Below are 27,498 nucleotides of genomic sequence, written 5' to 3'. Positions count from 1 at the left end.
CCATGGGACAAACCAAATCTCTATACTATGGAAGAACTTTCTTTCATCTACAAATATGGCCCTAGTGTTGGGAAACTTCCCAAAGAAAGAAAACCCGGGATAGATCCTGCCATAGAGAGAATTCTTATGTAAAGTAAAAAAAAAAAGAAAACAAAAACCAACTCTCAGCTTATTCTGCTTCTGGAAAACTATACCCTGGGGTTGCTCAGAATGAGTTACATATCAAGGTTTTAAAAATAATTTTGAAGTACTTAAGACATATGAAATGGAATATTATCTACACAGTTAGAGCCTTCTCTGTAACACCACTTGATCATAATTCCTCCGTCCCTACCAGAGGTAAGCATGATCTGATCCTGAATTTGGTGTATGTCGTTTCCACCTGTCATTAACATATTTAATTTTGGAAAAGAGAAACATTTGTCTAAGGGAGGGTGCAGGTGGTATGAGTTGGAGGAAAAAGATCTTAAACTCAGGAGGGTAGAGTTTAAATCCTTGAGCTACTGATAAACTATGAGACCTTGGGCAAGGCACTTCCCCTCAGCTACCTTGTCTGTAAACTGGGGGACTGGATTAGATGGTGTTGTGGATTGAATTATGTCCTCCCAAAAGATATATATATATTTTTAAAGATATGTTAAAGTCCTATCTCTCAGTACGTGTGAATGTGACCTTTTCTGGAAATAGGGTCTTTGCAGATGTAATCAAGTTAAAATGAGGTCATACTGGATTTAGTGTGGGCCTAAATTCAGTGGCTAGTGTCCCTATAAGAAGAGGAAAATTTGGATACAAAGACCCACAGGGAGAACAGCACGTGCCGACAGAGGCAGTGGTTGGCATGATGAAGCTACAAACCCAGGAACAGCAAGGATTGCCAGCAACCACCAGAAACTTGGAGGAGGTAAGACATATTCTCTCTTAGAGCTGTCCAAGGGAACGTGGCCCTGCTGACACCCTGACTTTGGACTTCTGGCTTCCATAACTGTGATAGAATAAATATCTGCTGTTGTAAGCCACCCAATTTATGATACTTTGTTAAGGCAGCCCCCAGGAAACCCAGACACGTGGTCCCTGGGCCTCTTCTGTAGCTCTCACTTGGTGAGCTAATCAAGTGGCCATCATTTTAAGATGAGAACTCTAGATGTCCTGGGTTGTGGGAGGAGTGGTGGTGAGCACGAGCCTTGGGTGATGCTTAGGTCTGGTTTTCAGAGCAGGTTCGGGATTACCTACTGAGAAGATTGGCTCTGGCAGTAGATCCTCCCCGACATACCTGTCGTGGGTGGGTGGTCCCATTTAGACTGTCCATATTGAACTTCTCATTTTGTGTACATTATTATTTTATATTCCAAATATGCCATAGTAAGAAAGACATGTTTGCTTCTAGAAAAAGGATTTAAGGCTGTGTCAACATATAGAAAGTTTAAAAGATTATGGTGGTAAAAAAAAAAAAGGGATTGTATCAAGGTTTTTTCTGAAGGGGCAGGTGGGAAGAGGAGCTCATGTAGGCACACTGGTTCTCCAAGTGGAGTCCCCAACCAGCCACATTAACATAACTTGGTCACTTGTTAGAAATGCAAATTCTCGGGCCTACTGAATAAGCAAGATCCCCAGTTACAAACATCAGACTTACAATTTGAACTTGCCCTTTAATGTTATGTATATTTGTCCTCACTTTGAAATGATAGAACTAACTCCTACTTGCAACAGATTCTTTCTCACAATCACCTCTACTTATTGCATGTGCAGCTTTAAATCATTAAAAAGGCTTTGAGCCTTTTCTTGCAATAAAATAAGGCTAAATAATAACTGTATGCATCTGCTCCAACTTACCTACAAATTAGACTTAAAGGCACACTTAGGAGCAGATATTGTTCATAACTCAGGGACTGCTGTACCCAGACCTACTGACTACCCTGAACCAGAGACCCTGATGTGAGAGAGCAGTGCTCTGTGTTTTAACAAGCCCTCCAGGTGGTTCTGATATGTCTTCAAATTTGAGGACTTCTGGTGTAGGGAGTATTTCTCAACTTTGGCTGTACTTTAGGATCACCTGGGTGCTTTTATAAATTCGAATACCCAGGTAATACCATGGACCAATTACATCAGAATCTTGGGGCAGGGGGAGGGCAAGGTGGGGGTCACAGACATCGGTGTGTTTTAATGCTCCCCAGGAAATTTTAAAGTGCAGATGTTAATGTACAGGGGGAGGTGATGGCAGGTGGTGGTTGAGGGGAGGAGTCCCTGTAAACGGTTAATGCACTTAGTTGCTAATCAGAAAGTTAGAGGTTTGAAGGGTGGAGCCAAAATGGTGCTACAGACAGAAGTACCATGCTGTCCCTCTATAGCAAAGACCCCAAAAAACTAAGTAAAACAGGTTCAAACATCAATCCTGGAAATCTAAGTTCAAATGAAGGGATAAAGAACTCTACCTAGCACTGAATGGAATAAGAAATAGGCAAAGAACAGAGAATGAGGAGAGCTATGGAGTGGAGGTCCCCTACGAGTTAACATGGCATGGACTCACCATCTTGGACCTTAGCCACCAAGAACGATGGACAGGGAATATAGGAAAGGCAACTTCATGGAGCTCCCAACAGGAGACAGGGCACCCAGTAACCACGGATACACGCTTTCCAACCCCCTACCCCTCTTTCCTCTATGCAGCCTCCACTGAATCCTACCTTGCTGCCATTTTATTCACTTTTTCTTTTTTTCCTTCAGTTTTTTCTTTTCTTCTGTTTCTCTCTTCTTCCTCTCACCCCAATGAGCTCCACACATCACATCCTCTCCCTTCCCACCTGCCCATCTCTACCATGTGCTGAGCGCTGCACCCCCAAGTGGCAGAGGCATGGACCACAGGACTCCACCCGGAACTGGCCCCTGGCCCTGCCCGGTCAGCCCCAGTACATGCCACAAATGACCCATCCCTGCCCCTCCCTGGATATGCCCTGCTGCACATAGCTGAGCGACTGGCCCTGCCCACCTGGACAAGGTGGTGAGAAGTATCGTGCCCACAAACAAGCAAGCAACAAAGCATGCCCAGCCTGCCTACCCAGACATACCCAAATAAAACAAAAAAGCAGAACAAAACAAATAAATCAGTTAACGAAGAAAATAATTCCTCAATGTCCTGAAGACAGCAGACAGTATCAAAACAGATTTAAAAAAAAAAAAAAAGGACCGGATAGCACTAGAAAGTGTCCAAAATAAAACACCAGATGACCTTTCAGTAGAAGAAAAGGCACTGGAACGACCTGATAGGGAATTCAAAACTCTAATGTTCAGGGCTTCCAAGAGATGAAGGAAAATGCAGATAAAAATAAGGAAAAATAGATAAAAGCATGGAAAAGACAGACAGAACAATGGAAGAATTCAGGAAAATAACACAGGAACAAAATGTCAAAACAAACACACAACTAGAAATCATAAAAAAAAAAAAACAGCAATTAGAAATCCAAAAGATAAACAAGATTTCAGAAATGGACAGTGCAATAGAGGGTTTCGGGAGCAAATTTGAAACAATGGAAGACAGGGTCAACGAAATTGAAGAAAAATCCTTTTATACCACTTTGTATGGGAAAACTCAGAGAAAAGAATGAAGAAAAATGCAGAAATCCTGAGAATTATGTGGATACAACGAAAAGCAAAAATTTGTGAGTGACTGGAGTTCCAGAACAGGGGGAGAAAATGGAAAACACTGAGAGGATCATTGAAGATTTGCTGACAGAAAATTTCTCTAATATCATGAAAGATGAAAAGCTGACCATCCAAGAAGCTCAATGAACCCCATATGATAGACCCCAAAAGAAAATCACCAAGACATATCATATGCACACTCACTAAAACCAAAGGCAAAGAAAGAATCCTGAGAGCAGTTCAAGAAAAACAAAAAGTTACATACAAACGGGAAACAATAAGACTAAGCTCTGATTACTTGGCAGAAACCATGCAGGCAAAAAGGCAATGGGATGACATATATAAAACCTTGAAAGAAAAAAATTTCCAACCAAGGATAATATGTCCTGCAAACTCTTGCTCAAATATGATGGTGATATTAAGACATTTCCAGATAAATGCAAATTAAGAAAACATGTAAAAACCAAACCAAACTTACAAGAATTATTAAAGGGAGTCCTTCAGTTAGAGAACCAACAACATCAGACAACAACCTGAATCTAGGACGCAAGACAGCATCAGCCAGATACCAACCTCAAGAATAAAACAAAGCTAAAAGATTTACAATATGGAACCAGAGAGGTCTATCTGTAAATGACAACAACATCAGAACAATAAAAGAGGGAAAAAACAGTGTAGGTACAGAACTTTCAAATGGAAAGGAAGTCAAGGCAATATCCAGAAATTAAAGATTGGTTTAAACTTAGGAAGATGGGGTAAATTTCAAGGTAACCACAAAGGAAGTTAGCAAACCTACTCATCAAAATAAAGAAGAAAAGCATAAAGTCTCAGTAAACACAAAATCTACAAAAACAAAAGAAAAAAAAATCCACAAATAAAAGGAATTCAGCACAGCAGAGTAAGAGGAACAAAGAAACTGTCAGCATCACAAAAAAAATCACTGCGAAATGATAACAATAAACTCACACCTACCAATAATTACACTGAACGTAAATGGCCTAAATGCACCCATAAAGAGACAGAGAGTGACAGAACGGGTTAAAAAACAGACTCCATCGATATGGTGTCTACAAAAGACATACCTTAGAAACAAAGACATAAATATATTAAAAATCAAAGGACGGAAAAAAATATATACCAAGCAAACAGCAAACAGAAAAGAGCAGGAGTGGCAATATTAATCTCAGATAAAATAAACTTTAAAACAAAATCCACCATAAAAGACAAAGAAGGGCACTATACAATGATTAAAGGGACAATCCACCATGAGGACATAACCATAACAAATATCTATACACCCAATGACAGGGCTCCAAAATACATAAAACAAACCCTAACAGCACTGAAAAGAGAAATTGGCCATTCCACAATAATAGTAGGAAACTTCAACACACCACTCTTGGTAAAGGACAGAACATCTAGAAAGAAACTCAACAAAGATACAGAAGATCTAAAGGCCACAGTCAACCAACTTGACCTCATAGACATATATTGAACACTGTGCGCAACAGCAGCAAAGTGCATATTCTTTTCCAATGCACATGGAACATTCTCCAGAATAGACAATGTCTTAGGCCACAAAGCAACCCTTAACAAAATCCAAAACATTGAGATAGTACAAAGCAGTTTCTCTGATCACAATGTAGAAATTAATAACAGGAAGAGCAAGGGAAAAAAAATCAATACCTGAAAATGGAATAACATCCTACTTAAGAACTGCTGGGTAAGAGAAGAAATCAAAGATAGAATAAAAAATTCCCAAAATCAAATGAGAATAAAAACACGTCATACCAAAACCTTTGGGACACAGCAAAGGCAGTGCTCAGAGGTCCATTTATAGCAATAGATGCACACATCAAAAAAGAAGAAAGGGACAAAATCAAAACATTAGCTAAACAACTCAAATAGAAGGAGAATAGTAAAAGAAGCCCACAGCCCCTAGAAGAAAGGAAATAACAAAGATCAGAGCAGAAATAAATGAAATGGAGAACAGCAAAACGAAAGAATCAACAAAGTCTAAAGTTGGTTCTTTGAAAGGATCAACAAAATTGACAACCATTGGCCAACCTGACAAAAGAAAAACAGGAGAGGACTAAAATAACCCAATGAGAAATGAAATGGGGGCATTACAAAAGACCCAACTGAAATAAAAAGAATCATAACGGAGTACTATGAAAAACTATATTCCAAAAATTTGAAAACCTAAAGGAAATGGACAAATTTCTAGAAAACACTACCTACCTAAACTAATACAAACTGAAGTAAAAAATCTGAACAGACCCTTAACAAGAGAAGAGATTGAAAAGGTAATAAAAAACTCCCAACAAAAAAGTCCTTGGTCCAGATGGCTTCACTGAAGAATTCTACCAAACATTCAGAGAAGAGCTTGCACCAGTACTACTCAAAATATTTCAGAACATAGAAAGGAAGGGATACTTCCAAATTCATTCTATGAAGCCAGCATAACCCTGATACCCAAATCAAGCAAAAACACCACAAAAAAAGAAAATTACAGACCTATATCTCTCATGAATACAGATGCAAAAATTCTCAACAAAATTCTAGCCAATAGAATTCAGCATCATATCAAAAACATACCATGACCAAGTGGAATTCATGCCAGGTATGCAAGGATGTTTCAGCATTAGAAAATCAATCAACATAATCCACCACATAAATAAAACAAAGGAAAAGAATCACTTGATCACCTCAATTGATGCAGAAAAAGCATTTGACAAAGTCCAACACTTAATCCTGATAAAAATTCTTGACGAAATAAAATTGGTATAGAAGGGGAATTCCTCAACATAATAAACGGCATCTATACAAAACCAACAGCCAGCATCATTCTTAATGGAGAGAGGCTAAAAACATTCCCCTTGGGAACAGGGACAAGAGAAGGATGCCCTTTATTGCCACTCCTATTTAACACTGTGCTGCAAGTCCTAGCTAAAGCAATAAAGAAAAAAAAAAAAAAAAAAAGGCATCCAAATTGGTAATGAAGAACTAAACCTGTCCCTATTTGTGGATGATATGATACTATATATAGAAAACCCAAAAGACTCCACGAGAAAGCTGAAACTAATAGAAAGATTCAGCAGAGGAGCAGGATACAAGATAAACATACAAAAATCGGTTGGATTTCTACACGCCAATAAAATGAATGATGAAAAGGAAATCAGGAAAACAATACCATTTACAATTGCCCCTAAAGAAATAAAATACTTAGGAATAAATTTAACTAGGGATGTAAAAGATCTATACAATGTAAACTACAAAACACTACTGCAAGAAAGCAAAAGAGACCTATATAAATAGAAAAACATACCATGTTCACGAATAGGTAGGCTCAACATTGTGAAAATGTCAATTCTATTCAAAGCAATCTACAAATACAGTGCAATCCTGATTGAAACACCAACAGCATTCTTTAATGGGATGGAAAAACTAATCATTAACTTTATATGGAAAAGGAAGAGTACTATTGAAGTAGAAAAATAAAGTAGGAGGACTCTCACTACCCCAGAACCTACTATACAGCTATGGTAGTCAAAACAGCCTGGTACTGGTACGATGACAGACACATTGACCAATGGAACAGTTCTGAGAGCCCAGATGTAAATCCACCCACCATGGTTACCTGATCTTCGACAAAAGGCCCAAAGTCCATTAAATGGGGAAAAGACAGGCTTTTTAAGAAACGGTGCTGGAAAAACTGGATATCCATCTGCAAAAAAATGGAACAGCACCCATACCTTACACCATACACAAAAACTGATTCAAAATGGATCAAAGATCTAAATATAAAACCAAAAACTATAAAGATTGTAGAAGAAAAAATAGGGTCAATGCTAGAGGGCCTAATACAGGGCATAAACAGGATACAAATCATAATTAACAATATACAAACACCAGAAGATAAGCTATATAATGGGGTCTTCTAAAAATTAAACACTTATGCTCATCAAAAGACTTCAACAAAAGAGTAAAAACAGAACCTACAGACTGGGAAAAAATTTTTGGCTATGAGAAATCTGACAGCTCTAATCTCTAAAATCAACACCTCTACAACAAAGAAGACAAATAATCCAATTAAAAAATGGGCAAAGGATATGAACAGACACTTCACCGAAGAAGACATTCAAGCAGCTAACTAACACATGAGGAAATGCTCGAGAACACCAGCCATTACAGAAATGCAAATCAAAACTAAAATGAGATACAATCTCACCCAAACATTACTGGCATGAATTAAAAAAACAAAATAACTAATGTTCGAGAGACAGCGGGGAGACTGGAACTCTTAGGTGCTGCTGGTGAGAATGTAAAACGGTACAACCATTTTGGAAAATGATATGGCACTTCCTTAAAAAGCTAGAAATAGAAATATCATACGATCCAGCAATCCCACTCCTAAGAATATATCCTAGAGAAATAAGACATGTCACACGAATAGATGTATGCACACCCATGTTCACTGAGGCATTATTCACAATAGCAAAAAGGTAGAAACAACCTAAGTGCCCTTCAACAGAGGAATGGATAAACAAGCTATGGTGCATACACACAATAGAATACTACACAACGTTAAGGAACAATGATGAATTTGCTAAATATCTCACAAAATGAATGAATCTGAAGGGCATTATGCTGAATTAAACAAGTCAATCACAAAAGAACAAATATTGTATGAGATCACTGTTATAAAAACTCATGAAAATGTTTACCCACAAAAAGAAACCATCTTTGATGGTTACAAGGGTGGGCAGTGGTAAGGAAAGAAAAACACTAAATAGGCAAGAGATAAGAGGTAACTCTGGTGAAGGGTAAGACAGTACACAATACTGGGAAGCCAGCACAACTTGTCCAAGGCAAGGTCATGGAAACGCCGTAGATACAGCCAAACTCCCTGAGGGACCAAATTACTGGGCTGAGGGCTGGGGACCATGGTCTTGGGGGACATTTAGCTCAATTGGCATAACATAGTTTATAAAGAAGACCTTCTACATCCTACTTTGGTGAGTAGTGTCTGGGGTCTTAAAAGCCTGTGAGTGGCTATCTAAGACACTCCACTACCCCACCCTGTCTGGAGCAAGGAAGAATGAAGAAAACCAGACACAAAGGAAAGATTAGTCCTAAAGGGCTAACGGACCACAACTACCACAGCCTACACCAGACTGAGTCCAGTACAACTAGGTGGTGCTCGGCTACCGCCACTGACTGCTCTGACAAGGATAACGATAGAGGGTCCTGGACAGAGCTGGAGATAAATGTAGAACAAAATTCTAACTCACAAAACAAGACGACTTATTGGACTGACAGAGACTGGAGAAGCCTGGAGAGTATGGCCCCTGGACACCCTTTTAACTTAGTACTGAGGTCACTCCTGAGGTTCACCCTTCACTCAAAGATTAGACAGGTTCATAAAACAAAACGAGACTTAAGGGGCACACCAGCCCAGGGGCAAGGACAAAAAGGCAGGAGGGGACAGGAGAGCTGAAAATGGCAAACCCAAGGCCAAGAAGAGAGAGTGCTGGCATGTCTTGGGGTTGGTAACCAAAGTCACAAAACAATATGTGTATTAATTTTTTAACGAGAACCTAATTTGCTCTGTAAACCTTCCTGTAAAGCACAGTAAAAACAAATAAATAAATAAAAATAAAAAGAAGTTTGGAGGTTCAAGATCATCCAGAGGCACCTTGAAAGAAAGGCCTGGCCACCTACTTTGTAACAATTTAGCCACTGGAAATCCTAGGGAGCACGGTTCTGCTCTGACACACTTGGGATGGCCATGAGTTGGACTGACTCAATGGCATCTGGCCCTGGTGGCTAAGGGGAAAGTATTGGGGAATGTTGTAGAGAGACCAGACACAAAGGCCAAATAACTGGTTGTAAGGAAATTTACATCTTTTAAAATGGTTGTTTCTGGTTCTAGTGACATAACCTGAATCTAAATTTTTGAAGTAAAGGCACTTTGAAAACCAGGTACAACTTACCAAGTCATGGACATAGCACATACGGGGAATAACAGCCACCAGAAATAGTTTCCTTTGTCTGAAAAGACAGCCATGAGTATTCCCACCAGGGTGGCGTTGTATCCCTGGAGGCCCGCGGCTATTGCTGACCTGTGGGTGGGAGGCAGAGCATGAATACGTCTGGGTGGACTTCGGCTGGCCTTGCACAAAAATCACACTTGTAAACTTCCAGATCATTCCCATATTAGAAAACAAGACTAATAATTGGAAATACATCTCAAGAACTAGGTAAGCATTATACCGATACAAATAGAAACATAACAAGTAAAATAGATTAAAAAATACAAACGTTCATGTGTAACACCTCCTCCCCCTCTAACACACACAGAGTATTGTGGTTCAAGATAGACCTCCTGCATCTAAGGGGAAGAAAGAGAAATTAGCAAGACTACATGTTCTTCCTTTTAGTCTTTCCTTGAGAAAGTTATTATTGTTTCTGTATATCATTAAGGGCCTTTGCCTTGAATACAGCTTTTACATATAAACTGGTTCCTAAATCTAATTTCTTGGGAGGGATATAAGGCTCCTGAAACGTAAAACTATAGTATCTTTGACCCTATAAACATGAACCTTCCAACTTAGCATACACCTATGCTTCCATTTTGTTTTTCTAAACATACATTTCCAAGGTATCAAAAAGAAAAACAATTATTTTCTTTTACCTGGCAAATTTACCTCCATTTAATTATGTGCATATTTAATACCTAATTCTTTCTCCTCAATATTTAACCTTACTTCCAAAGGTTATCCCACAGGTTAGTTTTTACTCAGGGCCAAAGTGGTTCCCATTTCATAATTGGGAACTAGAAGCCCTGAGTGAGAAATGGAATGATTTCTGTAGAATATGCTGCAAAGCTGATGAGCCAGCTCCACTGCCCCCCAAATCAGTGCTCTGAGAGTTGGCAATATCTGGTACCATGAAGGGCACAGACTGACTTCCCAAGAATTCAGCCCTTAGGGGACCACGTCTGTGAGGGCCATGGGCGTGTGAAGGTGGTGACCTGTGTGAGTGAGGTCGAATGTATGGCCTTAGAGGGAGGTGATGGCAGCTAGGAAGCCTTGCAACTATGAGGCAGTACTGAAGGCACGAGAGCTTCTTGGCTGTTTTCACCTGGGGGCAAGGGGGCAACAATGCAACATGCAAGATGATGTCAGGGTCATTCATCTGAGCAAGAGCATTCGAGATGCGAATCCCTGTTCAAAAGAACTTTCCCTCTCTTAAGTAAGTCTTCAGGACTTGTGGGAGGTGATACAAATTGTATTGGTTTAGCCTAGGAAGTGATAAAGGAGTCTCTGGAGGGGCACAAATGGTTAAGTGCGGTAACAGCTTATGAGATGCCTTGGTTAAAGGAATAGAAAGGTGGGCATTCACTTGAAATGAAGACTGCAATTTTAATTCGGTCCTTTAAGACCAAGGGAAGTAAAAAGAGATTTGAAAATTAACACTTGTAAATATGGCTTGTTTTATAAATAATATCTGATAAGAAAAATGAGATCAACTTTGATTGGAACATGACAGTGAAGGAATATTCAACATGGCACAAGTCTAGGTCACACCACCCCCCAACCCCAGAAGACCACTTGTTGGTGCACATTGGAATAGGGTTAAACTTAGGATACAAAACCATCCTCTACAGGCAGCAAACCAGGCTTCTTGGACCTGATGGAAAAGAGGCACATTTGCTGACTCTCCCCTAGAGAACTTCCTAAGGCAATTTACAGTAAGTGTTACAGGATCATAGCTGCATAAGGGTCACCCATTGGTAATTATGCATTGACCCTGGACACCTGAAGAAATTAGTAGCCAGGTCCCAGCTACTTCCCTGGTGGGAGTCAGCTCATTACTTATTCAATGATAGATCAATTTATGAAGTACATGCTACTTTTAACTGAACACATGTTTCAGAAGACTCACTCAAGCTTCCTAAGTCAGAATCCGTGAACTCGGAATTTACAGTCATTCATCTCTATAGAAGCTGAGCCTAACCTTTGCACTATCTATGAAGATTAAGTTTGCTAAACTAACTGTGGAAACATGATAATGAAGGTTATTAAACCCACTAAGACATTTCATGAACTCATAAGAATTTTTGCCCAAACAAAATGCTGATGATAAACAATTTTATCAATCAGTAAAGAAGATCCTTACAGAACCTCTCCTGGAAATTACTTTGCAGCTTAGTTCTGGTTACATGCATTGCCATGAGAATCTGGAGTCATTCAGACTGACCACTTACTCGTTGTTGTTCAGGCGCTGTAAATCAAAGACAATAAATGATTCCCTGACCTCTGACTAAAAGCAAATATAAAGAGTTCTGCGGAATAAAGGTTGTTTCTCCTGAGGAGGGTGTGGCATTATCACTCAGCCCACAGTCACTGGCTGGCCTCCTACCTGTCTTGACTGAGCAGCAGGGCCGTCAGAGTGGAGACCACGGTTCCCACACAGCCATTGAGAGCCCACCAGGGGTTCTGGACAAGAAGTCCCACCAGAATCAGGATTCCACTGATGGGGTTGCTGACAAACACCACTTGGGACATACCCCGAAGAACCCAGTCAATGAACTGAAGCACCACAGGCTTGTCTGGAAGAAATGACACGGGCAGACCTGAGGAAGTGGCCAGGGCCAATGACGCGCCTTCCCAATAAAATACCCTGAGGAAAATCATCACAATTACCTGTGATCAAGGTGAAACCTATTTTTGATGTTCCTTTAAGCTTTTTCTCTCCGAACCCTTTGGCTCCTCAGCGGTTCCCAGATCCTGAAATCATCTAGCTTCTTTATGCCCAACCCACACTGCCCCTATTAGAACCTAAACGCCAGAAAGCAGCTAATGCACTTATTTACTGTGTTCAGAGGTGCAGACCTTCAAGCCAAAGGAATAAATTACTAATGGTAAAATTTCAGTTAATAAATATTGAAATGACAGTGTTGAGCCAGATGTCTTCTCCTAATATAAGTAGGTCCCTGGCCTTGATGACTATCTCCATGAAAATAATAGAAGATGTTTGCAGGAAAGTAGAAGGTGAAAAGTAGACAAAAGAAGAGGAAAGAGATAGATATAAGGTTGGGGGATACAACTAAACATACATGTAAAGGAGCAAGCAAACCATTCCCCCCAAAGCTGCTTCTCCCATCTCTGTAGGGGATGGAAGATAAATACCTTTTAGCCAGTCAGCAAATTCTTTCATATTGCCAGTGATGTAGCCAAGTGCCTTGGGAAAGTATCTTCTCCCTCCACGTGGGGAAACCTGGTTTTCACCCCGGTCCAGTTTAACAATAGTGGAGCCGTCTTCCATGGCTTTCTCTTCCTCTGGCTCCTTGAGAAAAAAACAGAGCTCACAGATGTTCCATATGCCACACACTCCAGACTGATCAGCTTTAGGCTTGGTCACAGTAGCTACAGAACATGAGTTTAAAGGCTCTTCATCAGGACCATGATGACCCATGGGACTGAGAAAACACCATATTCCTCTTGACATATCATGAAGGAGATTATACCTAAATCTGAATCCCATATCACTCTTGTCATCAATGTCAAGGGTGAGATGATGGTTTTGGTCTTTTATTTCATAAAGTTCAGTTTCTAGTTCAACAAGTATTGAATACCTACTTCCTGCACTCAAGGAGCTCAGTTTAGTGGAGGAGGCTGAAAAGAGTTCATTTCAACACGAGTCAAATAACAGTATAGGAAGGGTGAAGATCAAGTGCTTAAGGTTCACGCTCTGAATTGGAGGTGCAACAAACGAGGTTGCAGAATGGCCTGCTCACTCATACAGACTGGCTACTTTCAAGAAAAGAAGCCTTACAAATTAAAATTTTAATTTACTATGAAGCGTTTTATTTTTAAGAACAGTTTGTGTGTGGAGAACAGCCAAGGAAGACGCCCTCACACACTCCACATCAAAGACTACATGAATTTGTCTTTATTACCAGGCAACTGCCTCAAATACCCATTACTTCTTGAGTTTGTTATTTAAGTGTTTTAAAATAGACCAGAATGATATTCCACAAAGGCATAGAAACTGGAAAGGTGGAAGTGGGCAAAGTTGTTGAACACCTAAGGGTTGTATGATACATGAATGTACATAACTGAAATGAGCACATTTCAGGAAAATACTAATGACATAACCATGACTCGTATTCATTAGGACACTGTTCACGTCTCATGATAAGTATGTAACAGGAAAACATTAACATCACCAGAATCTGGTACCCTGCAGACAGAGAATGTTTCATGGTGCCGCTGGTAAATACAAAAGAATACCAACGGTGAAATCCCAGAGTTAGGCAAAGCGCCAAGGATAATAGCAAAACCACTCTGAGTATGCAAGAAAAGCCGGGAGCACAGCCAGGTAAGGGTGAGGTAGGGAAGCACCAAAGCCATCAGACCCTGAAGGCACAATTGTGGGCTGCTGAGGCCATAGTCACAGACGACATGACCAAGGCAATACCCAAAGCTCCTGCAGATACACCAGTTCGTCTTCTCCCTGTGGCCAGGCTGTGAGCAAGCGGTCCTCATGGCTATTTTTGGTTTTTGGCCCCATAATTGTTCTTTCACCATAGCCAACAAATATAGCTATTAACAGATAACAAAGTCGTGTAATTTTTTTTGGTAAATTCTGACCCTAGTTTTTGCTCCTATTAATCCCAGTACGGAAATCAAATGTGGATAGCTGATTTTTTACTGATTAACAATTACATTTCGATTATATTACTTCACTGCCCAATGAACCATTCTATTTTTTAAACAAACAAACAAACAAACAAAACCCGTTGCTGTCGAGTCAATTCCGACTCATAGTGACCCTACAGGACAGAGTAGAACTGCCCCATAGGGTTTCCAAGGAGAGCCTGGTGGATTCGAACTGCTGACCTTTCAGTTAGCAGCTGTGGCTCTTAACCACTATGCCACCAATGGTTCACAACAGTGAACCATTAATCATTACACAAAGTATGAGCTATTTATATAATGGATTCCACACCAAGCTCATTTTCTCTTTGCAAAGCAACATTAGGCACCAGCATTTGTGAGACTTTCAATGAATCTCTGCATTAAGAAATTCTTAAACTGAAAACTGTTAGAGATCAGGAGCCAAAACTAAGTCCATATGGAGCTCAGCTGACCCCACAGTTAAGCCTATAAAACTGTTTGAATAATTAAGCAACTATGAAAATTTGCCATTTACTTCATAATCCGTCTAAATGATGTCTATCATTTATTTTCGGTTATCTCCCTCTTTAAACCTCATAACTGAAAATATTACTTGGTAGGCCCCTTCCTCAGCTCAGTGACCTATTTTCAAGATCACACCAAGTTATGAGAAGCATCAGGAATCAGTCCAGCAAATGACAAGAAGCTCAAAGATAAAACCACCTGGAGTTTCTATAGGTGAATATAACAAGTCCTAAAGAGGCAGCTGGTGCCATAGTGGTTAAAATGATAGAGTGCTAACCGAAAGGTTGGCAGTTTGAAGCCCCCAGCCGCTCCATGGGAGAAAGATGTAGCAGTCTGCTTCTGTAGAGATTTACAGTCTTGGAAACCCTATGGGGTTGCTATGAGTTGGAATTGACTTGATGGCAGTGAGTTTGCTTTTTTTGGAAAAAGGCAGTGGGGCCCTGGTGATGCAGTGGTTAAGAGCTCAGCTGCCAACCAGAAAGTCTGCAGTTTGAATCTTCCAGCCACTCCTTGGAAACCCTATGGGGCAGCCCCGCTCTGTCTTTTAGGGTCAGAATCAACTAGATGGCAATGGGTTTGGCTTTTTTTTTAAAGAGACAACATGACATGAAAACATTAAAATGGCCTTTTCTATTAACTACAGGAACAACTAGGCATACAGTCTATTCCGGAATAAACAAATTCATGCTCTCAAAATTTTGAGCATGTATTTATTTAGAGGGTTTTAAATACTCTGTCACTTCAGAGATTTTGAAGATACAGGTATGAAACCTGATACTATAAACTGGCCAGACACAATTGAGAACCTGAATGGCCTGAGTTTCCTGCTGAACCACCCCAAGTTAAAGATTAAACCATTTTTGTCCAAATCCACAGCCCGACATACAAAGGGCTTATTGCAATTTTTGTCTCTAATATCCACTTCTTGGGATGGGTTGTAGGGCTATGATACCCTAGAGACAGGGTTCTCCTCATGACTCCAGCAGACACTTGGCTGCTGTTGCAGAGCCCCACCCCCATCAGTTGCCGAGTCGATCCTGACTCATCTGATCCCAGGTGTGTCATAGTAGAACTACTGTCCATAGGGTTTTCATGGCTGTGACCTTTTGGAAGCAGATTGTCAGGCCTTTTTTCCAAGGCACCTCTGGTTGGGCTTGAACCACCAACCTTTCAGTTAATAGCCAGTGTTTAACCATCTGCACCACCCAGGGCCCATTTATCTGAACTACTGAATCTTTCCAGCCCCTGGGAGCACTGGCCACTGGCTCCACCTTTACTGAACTCAGTTATGAGAACTGGTTATGAGAAATGAGTACCTTTAAGTTGTAGTTAGCCCTAGAATTTTCTCATGCTAGAATATTTGTATTTCTTTAGGGAACTTTAGAAGCCACACATCCTAATTGGAAAGGCAATGCTAGACTATTAAGCCAGGACCTCCCACTGATGGAAATGTTTCAATCCCAACCAAGTAGGCCACTTAATCTCAACAAAGAAGAGTGGACAATAAAGTAAAGGGAAGAAACGAATAAATTAGAAGCAGAATAAAATTTAAACCCCAGGTAATCTTTCCTAGCTTTTCCATGGCTGTCAAAACCCTGCAGCTCAGCAGTCAGCATCTAACCTGTCAAGACAGATGCCATGTGACATTTTGGACCAAGACCCCTATGCATTTGACTCACCCACAGCTGCACTGCTCAGCAGAGCTTGCTGACCCCCGCTTCCCAGTCTTGTTCAGAAAAAGCACACCAGCTAGGAGTACAGCGCTGAGGTTCCCCAGTGCTAGAAGCTGGACAAAGGCTTCATACCTCTTTGTCTGGCCCATGGGCAAGGGCCAACTTAGCTGGCTGAAGCCTTTTGTGTACTGCCTTACTGGATTTATTTCCAAAAGGGTCCGCCCAAAGAGGACCATGAGGGGCATCACCAGCACCACCAAAGACTGTCCATTCATCCTTCCTTTCTCTCTGTACATGACAAAGGCAAAAATATGTGAACTATCAGGACGCTGTCCTGGCTGGGATGAGCGCATGAAATGCAAGTTGGAGGGAGGCAGGAGGACACCCAATGAATTCCTGATGAGATGTGGCCCTGGGTGGAGGCCTTTAAGGGGTAATGCAGTTCTCCATCAGCAAAGAGCTTGCCAACGGGAAGGGAGACAACAGTTTTTGTTCTGCTGCACTGGCAGGAGGTTGGCAGATCTGAAGCCTGCCCCCAAAACACTTAGGGCAAACCACCAGGGCTCTAACTTGGGGACTAACACCAACACAACAAGTCTTGTTCTTTATGAAATGTGAGAACAGGAAGAGATGGTATGGGCTCTATTTTCTGTAGTAAGATTACTACACTTTAGGCATAGCTTAAGCTCAGTGCAAGACTGCTAAATGGCATTTTTTCTTTTATCTGAATAAGAATTTTTAAATATTGGAAATTATCTTATTAATAAATAATTCTTAGTTCAATTCAACAAGTCTGACAGCTTTTTATAAGTTTTTTTTTTTTTTTAACTTCCTTTGTGTCTAAGGATATCATTCATCCTTTGGAAATTCCAGAAAAGTTGTATGTGTGGTATTTCTTTTATCTGCTTTTATTTCATTTTTACTCTCTTCTACTGGTTTGGTCTGAAACTTGAAAACAAACACTCTGCCAGAGTGATTTAGAAAAATCCACAATTGTGGAAGATATTTCTGACATGTCTTAGAAAAAAACTGTTTGTCCATGGGAAATAATCTATCTAGTTATGTACCAGATTGTTGTGTCTGGGGGTTAGATTATGCATATTTTTGTTTGATGAAGAATAATATTAAGAAACTCAATAATGGGGCTGTCATCTTATACAATGTTAAGAGAAAGAAAGAAAGAAGAATGAAAGATAACAGGAAAGAAAGAGACAAGAGGAGACAGTCATATTATTTCAGTATAGATGTCTCCCCCATTTCCTCTGCCGAAATCACAGGCATCTTGGAGAACCACATCCTTGAGCTCAACATCAACACTTTCTTAGAGCCCAGAGTTGAAAAAACTTGAAAAATTTGAGAGTTTGAAGAGATTTTAAAGACTGCAAAGCTCAACCTTTTACTGTATAGAAGAGAAAACTGAGGTCCAGAGTGAGGACCATTGGAGTTCACTCAGCAAGTGATAGGCAGTCAGCCTTATGGATGGGAAGCCCCAGTGTTTCTTGTCTTCCACTGTGGGGCCAGGCACATTAAAACCACCCAAGAATCTGTTCAAGTCAATGACCAGTGGGAGTATAGCTGTGTATGCCAGGGTCTGCAATGGAGGCTAGTGCTCACTGATGCAGAAGACGCAGAATGTCTTCATAGCCACCTTGAAATAACCTTGGGGTGGGGGTTGAACAACAACAAAGAATGGGCTCTGCTGTTCCTAGTTCTACCCTGTGCCCTTACCAGAGGCAGTGGCTCTTCTGACAAACATGTCCCCATGCCTCAAGTGGGCCTCCCTCTCCTGCACCACTGCCATGCCAACCACAAGGCCTATGTGTGCTGAAATTTACATCCCAAGCAAATGGAAGCTGCACCTGGTTAGCTTTCCGGCAAGCATCCGAAAGCACCTTTCACAGCACAGATCACAAAAGTGCTCATCATTTTAATATAAGACAATACCAAGATTTCAGTTCAACTAACATTCCCTATTTTATTGCACGAAATAAAATGCATTCTATAGTCAGCACATACTGGAAATTTGTACAATTGCAGGTCTTCAATTTTCTATGCCTCGTATATCATTTCTAAAAATAAGATAATGTTTTGGGTATAAATATGAAAGAAAGTATTCAAACATTCATGCTCTATCATTGTAAAGAGGCTTGCAGTATTGACATTGATTTGGTACTTATGATAATCTTTATTTTAGGTAGTTTTTGATTTTAAGTGGCAGGAGGTGCTCTGTGTTCTTTAAAGCTGTAATCAGAAACAGAGAAGATACTGTCAGGTATTCTCATCTCCTGATGAAAACACTTCCCTCCTTGGAACACAGCACTCCTAGAAGCCTTGAGGTCTGAATTCCACCTGCCAGAAAGTGCAGCTGCAAAGAAGCTGCCAAATTAAAATTGTGGTGGACTATTATCCCAGTGTCCTTGGGTGGCACAAACAGTTTGTGCTCAGGTGGTGAAGAAGCTGTGGCTGGCAGTTTGCACCCACTGAGAGGCATCACGGAAGAAAAGGCCTCGTGATCTGTTTCCCTATAGATTACAGCCAAGGAAACCCTATGGAGCAGTTACACTGTATCACATGGGGTCGCCATGAGTTGGGATCAACTGCATGGCACAAGACAACAACAGTTCTCCAGAAGGGTGTTCTCTGCAGACTCCCTTTGGCATGGTATCACATGCAGGGGAGCCCATAAGCTACAACTGGAAAAGGTCATACCCACAACCCCACTTTCTTCTTTTGAGTCCTATAGATACATGCCTCCAACTTTACTTATTTCGAGAACACAGCCTGAAACTCCTATACGGTGTTGATTAACTCAACCGTTCAGCACATTAAGTGGACACCTTGCTGCATACCCTCTTCCACATGGGCTAAAGTCCTGCTTCCAAAACCATGAATAAAGACACTGCACTTTAGGTTCTGGAAGATGCACCTGGCTTTAATAAACTCTTTTCTAATCGACCAGAACTCTGCTTTTGTTGCTTCTACACAGTTCTGACAATCTGAAACATGTTCCTCCCTTAAAATAATAATAATAAGGAGCCCTGGTGGTGCAACAGTTAAGTGCTCAGCTGTTAACTGAAAGGTTGGTGGTTCGAACTTACCCAGCGGCTCCATGAAAGGCCTGGCAATCTGCTCCCGTAAAGATTGTTGTACTTGTTGTGTGCTGTCCAGTCAATTCTGACTCATAACGACCCTGTAGGGCAGAGTAGAACTGCCCATATTGTAAAGATTACAGCCAAGAAAACCCTATGTTCTACTCTGTCACACAGTGCTGCTATGAGTTGAAAATTGACTGCAGCTAACAACAACAAAACAAAAAGGGAAAAAGCAAAAATTAGGAAAATAACACAAGCCCCAAGCAATACAGAGTTGGAAATTAATAGTAACAAGGAGGGTACTCACGCTCCACCTGGCTTCCCGGTGTCAGAAGGCAGGGCTGATAAAGCCTTGCTGGGCGCTATGAAAAGGAAGAGTGTTCAGGAGGAGATAGTGCTGGGTGGGAGGCACCAACCGTTTTATACTGGAACCCCACTCTGCATATCCATGGATGGCTTTCCCCTCCCACTTTGGGCACCAGAGCCAAAGCAATGCCGGTGAACTGGTCCCTAGGTTCCTGTACCTGATGTCTCTCTCTCTTCTTGACACGGTGCCAACCCCTTCTCCATCATGTCCACGGCGTCCTGGGGTCTTTGCCCAGCGATAGTCCTACTTGAGTCCATCTTTTCTTCTCCCCGCTGTTTCCTTTAGCTCCTACCCTCACCGTCAACTATTTTTGGAAAGATTTACAGCTGGAAAGGGTGAACATAACCTCACTTAAACTGTAAAACTCGGGGCAGTTTGCAGTAGAGTGGATCCTGGAGAGAAGGCCTTGCTCCTGGGCTGGAATTTTCTCCTAGCTTGATAACAGCTTCTTCACAGGTGTCAGAATCCAGTCAGATCCCCAGGGGCGTGGAGGGAAGGTGGGGAGGGGAAGATGTACACAACTTGCTTTCTGTAAGCCAGCCTGCCCTTTTCCCCAATGAGGAGAAAGCAAACATACAAATGTTCCCTTGGAACGTCTCTCTTTGCAGGTGAGAATCTCAGAACACAACTCTGCTGCCTTTTAAAAGTCAGGAGGCATTCCTACAGCAGGGGAATTTATAGCTGAGGTAAAAAAATCCCTTCCTTCCCCTGTCTGCTTAAATTTCACCTTTGTGGCTTCTTCTCTTATGGCAAGAATATAACTAACTCAGTACACGTCTATGAGCACAGAATTAAAGAAAAATCCCCAAGTAAAGCCTTGTCCGGCCGCTGCCTGGACGCTCTGATAGTCCTGGTCTGTCTTCACAAGGCGGCCCGGGTCCTCTCTGGCTCCACCCCCTGGACACTCGCCAGACCACAGGCATCCTGGTCCTCTAGGGAGGGACCAGCTCTGAGCTCCGGGAAGCCGGTCCTCCAGGTGGCCCCCTGTGATGTACGGATGTGCCTCCGGGTCCTGGGAGAGAAACCAAAGGCCCCAGGCTCATGGTTAGAGTTTTGGGGTTTGGGCAAAGTTTTTTTTCTTGGTAAAATAAGAGAAAATAAACTCTTAGGGTTACTTTGAAGAAGAAAACTGAGTCACACCCGTCTGACAGCCTGGTCTGGGAATAAAGTGAACCACATTAGTGTCTCCATGAGCTGCTAATGCAAAAGGACTACAATTCTTCACAGTAACATGACAGATAGTAAGGTAGTGAGTATAATTGCTACAAACGGTTGAGCAGTCACTCTGTGTGCAGGCACTGGGCTAAGCACTTTACACACATTATTCATTTCAGCCTCACAGAAATCCTCTGAGGTAAACACCATGCCTATTTTGAAGATGATGAAACTGAGGCTCAGAGAGTTTAAATAACTCGCCCAAAGTTAAACATCAAAGTTTGTACTTTTGACCACTCTAGAAAAAACCCATTGCTATTTTTTTTTTTTTTAATCAAGTTGGTGCCAACTCATAGCGACCCTATAGGACAGAGTAGAATTGCCCCACAGGGTTTCCAAGAAGCGCCTGGTGGATTTGAACTGCTGGCCTTTTGGTTAGCAGCCTTAGCTCTTAAACACTACACCACCAGGGTTTCCTTGACCACTCTAGTGCCCTCCAATATTTCCAACTTCTGCCCATTGTTTGCTCTAATTAACCAATTAACTGTCAGTGTGCGTTTATTGACCCAATCCTGCTCCGCCTCCACATGGCACCCATGTGCAGCCGTCTGCCTCACTGGTCCTGGTCAGGGGCTGAGTCTCAGGCCTTCTTGGTAGAACACCTCTTCCTCACCTTCCCTCCATGGCCTCTCTCTTTGTCCCTGTAAGGCCACACCTTAAGTGCTGGTCCCTCGCAAAATACAACCTTGCAGTATGGCGTGCCCAAGAGTGCAAAGCCTGTGGGTTTTGGTGTCGGGCCTGAGTTTGAATCCTGACACCCCAGCTTTGTCCTTTACTAGCTGTGTGACCTTAGATATGTTGCCCTCTCTGAACCTCAGATGCCTCTCTGTCAAATGGGGTAAGGTTACTTCCTTTATAGCATTGGGATGAGGTGTGGCGATGATGTACGTAAAGCACCATGCCTGCCTGACGTGTGGAAAAAATGCCAACAATTTGATGTCTGCCCCACTCAATCAGGGTTGGTTTGTCCCTGACAATCCCCATTTGGGTCCCTCTATCCAGCAAGAAGGGAGCTCTGGTGGCACAACAGTTAAGCACTTGAAAGGTCAGTGGTTTGAACTCACCAGTGGCTCCGAGGGGGAAAGATGTGGGTCTTGCTTGCATAAAGATTACAGCCGTGGAAACCCTATGGGGCGGTCCTACTCTGTCCTACCGGGTCGCTACGAGTTGGAATTGACTTGATGGCAATAAGTATTCAGCTAGAAATAGAGGAAATTCTTCTTCCTGGCTTCTGCATCTGAAAAGGTGCCTTTATGAGCATGAAACAATTATTTTTAAGAGCCCTGAGCTGGGTACGTGGCTGACGCAGACCTTGTCAAGTTCTCACACTACAAGATTCCGTGAAACCAGGGGCTCCTAGTAGTCACTGCCTGGGTCAGGTCTCTGCCTCCCAGTTGCTGTGGCTTGGAGAGGGCCCCGGAGCTGGAGATCAGAGAGACAACTGGCATCCAATAATGAGAGTTCACACGTGTTATTGTTGTTGTTGTTAGGTGCCAACTCATAGCGACCCTACGTATAACAGAATGAAACACTGCCTGATCCTGCGCTATCCTCACAATCATTGTTATGCTTGAGCCCATTGTTGCAGCCGCTGTGTCAGTCCATCTCATAGAGTGTCTTCCTCTTTGTTGCTGAAACCTCTACTTTACCAAGCATGATGTTCTTCTCCAGGGACTGATCCCTCCTGACAACATGTCCAAAGTATGTGAGACATAGTCTCGCCATCCTTGCCTCTAAGGAGCATTCTGGTTGTACTTCTTCCAAGACAGATTTGTTCATTCAAATCTGTCCGTGGTATATTTAATATTCTTTGCCAACACCATAACTCAAAGCTTTCGGTTTTTCTTCGGTCTTCCTTATTCGTAGTCTACCTTTTTCATGCATATGAGGCGATTGAAAACACGATGGCTTGGGTCAGGCACTCCTTAGTCTTCAAGGTAACATCTTTACTCTTCAACACTTTAAAAAGGTCTTTTGCAACAGATTTGCCCAATGCGATGCGTCTTTTGATTTCTTGACTGCTGCTTCCATGGGCGTTGATTGTGGATCCAAGTAAAATGAAGTCCTCAACAATTTCAACCTTTTCTCTATTTATCATGATGTTTTTTATTGGTCCAGTCGTCAGAATTTTTGGTTGCTTCATGTTGAAATGTAATCCGTACTGAAGGCTGTGGTCTTTGATCTTCATTAGTAAGTGCTTCAAGTCCTCTTTACTTTCAGCAAGCAAGGTTGTGTCATCTGCATAACGCAGGTTGTTAATGAGCCTACCTCCAATCCTGATGCCCTGTTCTTTGTATAGTCCAGCTTCTCGGATTATTTGCTCAGCATACAGATTGAATAGGCACGGCGAAAGGATACAACCCTGACACACACCTTTCCTGACTTTAAACCATATAGTATCCCCTTTTCTGTCTGAATGACTGCCTCGATTTATGTACAGGTTCCTCATGAGCACAATTAAATGTTCTGGAATTCCCATTCTCTGCAATGTTATCCATAATTTGTTATGATCCACACAGTCGAATGCCTTTGCATAGTCAATAAAACACAGGTAAACATCCTTCTAGTATTCTCTGCTTTCAGCCAGGATCCATCTGACCTCAGCCATGATATCCCTGGTTCTGCATCCTCTTCTGAATCCAGCTTGAATTTCTGGCAGTTCCCTGTGGATACACCGCTGCAGCCGCTTTTGAATGATCTTCAGCATTAGGTGTTTCTAAACAGCCCTAACTGCACGATTCAATGACTTTTCTCAGTATCATTTACGGAGTATCATCTGCTGAGGGTTCATGCTTTAATTTTGTTTTCCTCTCCATGTCACTCCTGTGTCTTTCAAATTGCTGGGTGGTGCAAATTGTTAATGTGCTCAACCAGTAACCAAAAAGGGGGAGGTTTGAGTCTTCCCAGGGGCACCTGGAAAGAAAGGCTTGGTGATCTACTTCCAAAAAATCGAAAACCCTGTGGAGCACAGTTTTACTCTGACACAGGAGTTGCCATGAGTTGGAGCCAACTCCATGGCAACTGGTCTTTTCTCTGTATCTTTCCCAGCCCTTCTCCTGCTCCCCCCACCTCTCCCTCTTTGTCTGCCCCTCCTCCTCTCCCTGTTCCCAATGACTTACCTTCCATCCCTCCATCTGACTATAAATCACCATTGAACACATACAGGGCTTTCCTTTCTTTTGAACTTTCTCCATGGAGTTTCTGCCTCTAGAAAGATCTCTCTCTCCTCACCCACACTTCGCCCAAACTTTCAGACTCAGCTTTTTTCCTTCTCTATTTGGATTTCCCAGCTGACTCCCGTCCGCAGTGTGTTCTTCTGAACTTGTGTTTATGTTCCTCACTGAACAAGTGATCACCACCCCCCACCCCCCAGCCTCACAACCACTCTTGTATTGTCTTATATTTTTAAAAATATTTTATGCTGCATGATCCCACCTGGACTGGAAGATACTAGAGGACAAGGTTTGTACCCAATAGTTCTCTTTATTCATAACAGGCCTCTTCCTTTCCAGAAAGATTTTGAGGCCGTTTATCAAGTATACGTAAGAGGAGATAAGGACTAGATAAAGAAATGGGGAAGAAGGGAAAGCAAAACTGTGGATAATAACATGGTTTTAATGTTTTTCGACAGTGTTCTTGCCTTGGTAGAGATTTATACGTTGTTTGACTCAGAAATTTGACTCTTTCATTTTGATTGCTGCTTGCTCTTGATTTATCTATAGGTAGCATAACTTTGCAAATAATTGCACCTCAAGCGTGTGTGATTAGGCTGTGCCCACACTCAGGAATTCTACATGAGAAGGATGCCACGAGGGCTTCTCTGCATCTTGAGCAGGGCTTTCCTAAGTGGAAAAGAGAGCGCTCACTAAACACATCCTCATTCTCTTCCTACCTGCTACTCCCCAAAAAGAGAGAAGCCAAATGGCAAGTCCTGGATAGAATGTTCCCGAGTGTGTTCTGCACTACAAAGTTTTGGCTTGTAAACAGTCAGACAAAAGGGCACCAGATGAAAGTCAAAATTCCACTGTCCCAGACGCCCCTTGCAGGCACCCTTTACGGTTGGCATTGCCCAGGTGTGGAACCAAGAGGCTTCCAGGCTTGCAGGGCGAGATTGCTCAACTCCGTGCCCAGGGACCGCGGGGATGAGTGATGGCAGGAGGCACAGAGGTGCCTTCGTTTTTAGCTCTTAAATGCAGTCATGCAATTAATCAGCTTCATTTAAGATGTGGGAGGCCTGGTGGCACAGTGGTTAAGAGCTCAGGCTGCTAACCAAAAGGTCAGCAGTTCAAATCGACCAGCAGTCCAAATTCCTTGGAAACCTTATGGGGCAGTTCTACTCTGTCCTACAGGGTCACTGTGAGTCGAAATTGACTTGGTGGAAATGAGTTTTTATTTAAGATGTGAAAGAGGCCGAACAGCTGAGAGCACCCAAACAGAGATTGTACCTCCTGCACAAAGAAGAAAGATGAGGAAATTTCCATCTCTACCTACAACTTTCATCAGATGTTCACATGTGATCACTTTATTTCCAGCTTTTAAAGTATATTCAGGCCAGTGTAAAACCCATAATGTAGGTCTCTGGTATCTAGGGTCACACCTAAGGGTGTGTAGGTTGTGCACTGCATAAATGACCATGTCTAAGGGGCAGCATTAGCTTTCTAGACATTTGTATATTTATTGCAACAACATTTCTGCTGATGACACTGAACTGTCTTGAGGAATGGGCACGGGGGGCTTGGGGGGTCCCTTTGTATGAAGGGGCATTATTGGCTAGCATTAACCATATTGATGCTTTTGTTTCTTCAGGATTAAGAAAATAAATCAATTCCTGGTGAGGAACAATAGGGAAAAGGGCAGGAGGAGAATCTTTTCAATCTTCAGGCTAAGTTGAGGAAGAGATTAAAGAGTTGGGGAAAATGAGGGTTGGGGAGTGGTGTGGTTCTATTTTCCTTGGTGCTCTCCTGAGGGCAATCCACAGCCCAGTGGATTATTTCCTGATTGTTAAAGGCATTGTGAAATTGGTCCCAAGCTTAGGAAATGGAGCTTTATCCCATAATTGGGCTGGGAAGAGAAGGTGAGTTGGCTTGGCACCCCCATTGTGAATGGGGCTCTCTGAGCTGGGGGCTACCAGGCTCTTGGTAGAGACCTCTGTCACCAGACATTGAGCGGGATGGGCTGAGGCTCATTCCTACCTAAGCTCTCAGAAATTAGGTTACTCACCACGGAGCTCTCTCTTGGAGAGAGCCAGCATTAATGTAGCCAAAAAGCTGCAAGGAATGGGGTAGACAGCTAAGTGAGGCTGCTTTCTGGAGCTAGAGAAAGTGGCAGTTAGCTCAGGTCCCTAACAGTTGTCCCAATTGGGTGCTTAGTGTCTTCTGTCTGTACAGTTTTGTCACTCAGCCTGGTTTAAAGAACCTTTCTTGGCTACCAAACGCTCCCTTTTACCATGTTCCTGCCTTACGCCAGTTGGCAGCCAAGAACTAGAGATTCAAAGTCTTCTCACGCTCACCGCTTCTCCCATTTCCCTTGCCTCTTCTTTTCTTACCGCTGGCATCTGCCAAAGCTGGGATCGGGGCCAAAAACTGATGGGCCTTGACAACAAATATTCAACTATCAATCTCATCCACCAACTTGAAGCTGGGCCATATTGCATGCTCAACTTCTTGAGCTGATAAACTGAGGCATTATGATTTAACTGACCACACATTCATACCAGAGCCTTAACAGTCCTCAGTATAGTGGTGTTGGCCCAATTGTGCAGGGATGTGGAGGAGAATTCCTGCATCTCTCTGACATTGTTTTCTGGTGTAAAAGAATAAACTTGACTCAGTGGTTTATCCAAAACCAAAATTAAACCCAATGCAGAAGATCCTATTTATTTTTTGACATATCTTCTACAAAAAGCCAGCAAAGCACTATAACGCCATTCTTTCTTTCCTTTGTTTGTAATTTAATTAATTTTGTTATTGCTGTTGTTTAGAATATGTACAACAAACATACAGTTTCTACATGTACAAGTCAGTAACATTGATGACATTCTTCGAGTTGTGCAACCATTCTCACTCTCCTTCTCTGAGTTGCTCTTCCTCTGTTAACATAAATTCACAACCCTCTACCTTTCCTATTTAATCTTTTGAGATGCTGTTGTCAAATTGATCCCTTATAGATAGCTCTTAAAAGAGTATTATGCTCAAGACAGACATTTTTTACTAGTTCAGCTAAATTATTGTTTGGTTTTAAGAAGACTTCAGGGGATGTTTTTGTTTTAAGATTTAAAGGTTTATCTTAGGACAATAGTTTCA

General features: G+C 42.0%; 1 protein-coding gene across 7 annotated transcripts in view; it reads right to left on the bottom strand.

The window, feature by feature from the left end:
- The window catches only part of SLC14A1 (solute carrier family 14 member 1 (Kidd blood group)), a 58,951-nt gene that overhangs the window by 10,334 nt on the left and 21,119 nt on the right, over positions 1 to 27,498 (bottom strand). For 2 of the 7 annotated variants that reach the window (XM_049901495.1, XM_049901501.1), the window contains exons 2-4: positions 12,834 to 12,990; positions 12,064 to 12,253; positions 9,633 to 9,761 (exon numbers count right to left, since the gene is read on the bottom strand). In XM_049901495.1, the coding sequence (XP_049757452.1) occupies positions 9,633 to 9,761; positions 12,064 to 12,253; positions 12,834 to 12,969 (455 nt within the window). In that variant the 5' untranslated portion in view covers positions 12,970 to 12,990. Of the gene's footprint in view, positions 1 to 9,632; positions 9,762 to 12,063; positions 12,254 to 12,833; positions 12,991 to 16,528; positions 16,562 to 19,921; positions 20,994 to 27,498 lie in introns of those variants that run through there. The other 5 variants (XM_049901496.1, XM_049901497.1, XM_049901499.1 and 2 more) reach the window with 5 other exon arrangements.

This window comes from Elephas maximus, chromosome 11 (genome assembly GCF_024166365.1).
Source record: "Elephas maximus indicus isolate mEleMax1 chromosome 11, mEleMax1 primary haplotype, whole genome shotgun sequence".
NCBI lineage: Eukaryota > Metazoa > Chordata > Mammalia > Proboscidea > Elephantidae > Elephas > Elephas maximus.
The sequence above is the reverse complement of the archived record's forward strand: the minus strand, read 5'-3'. Positions and strand labels throughout refer to the sequence as shown.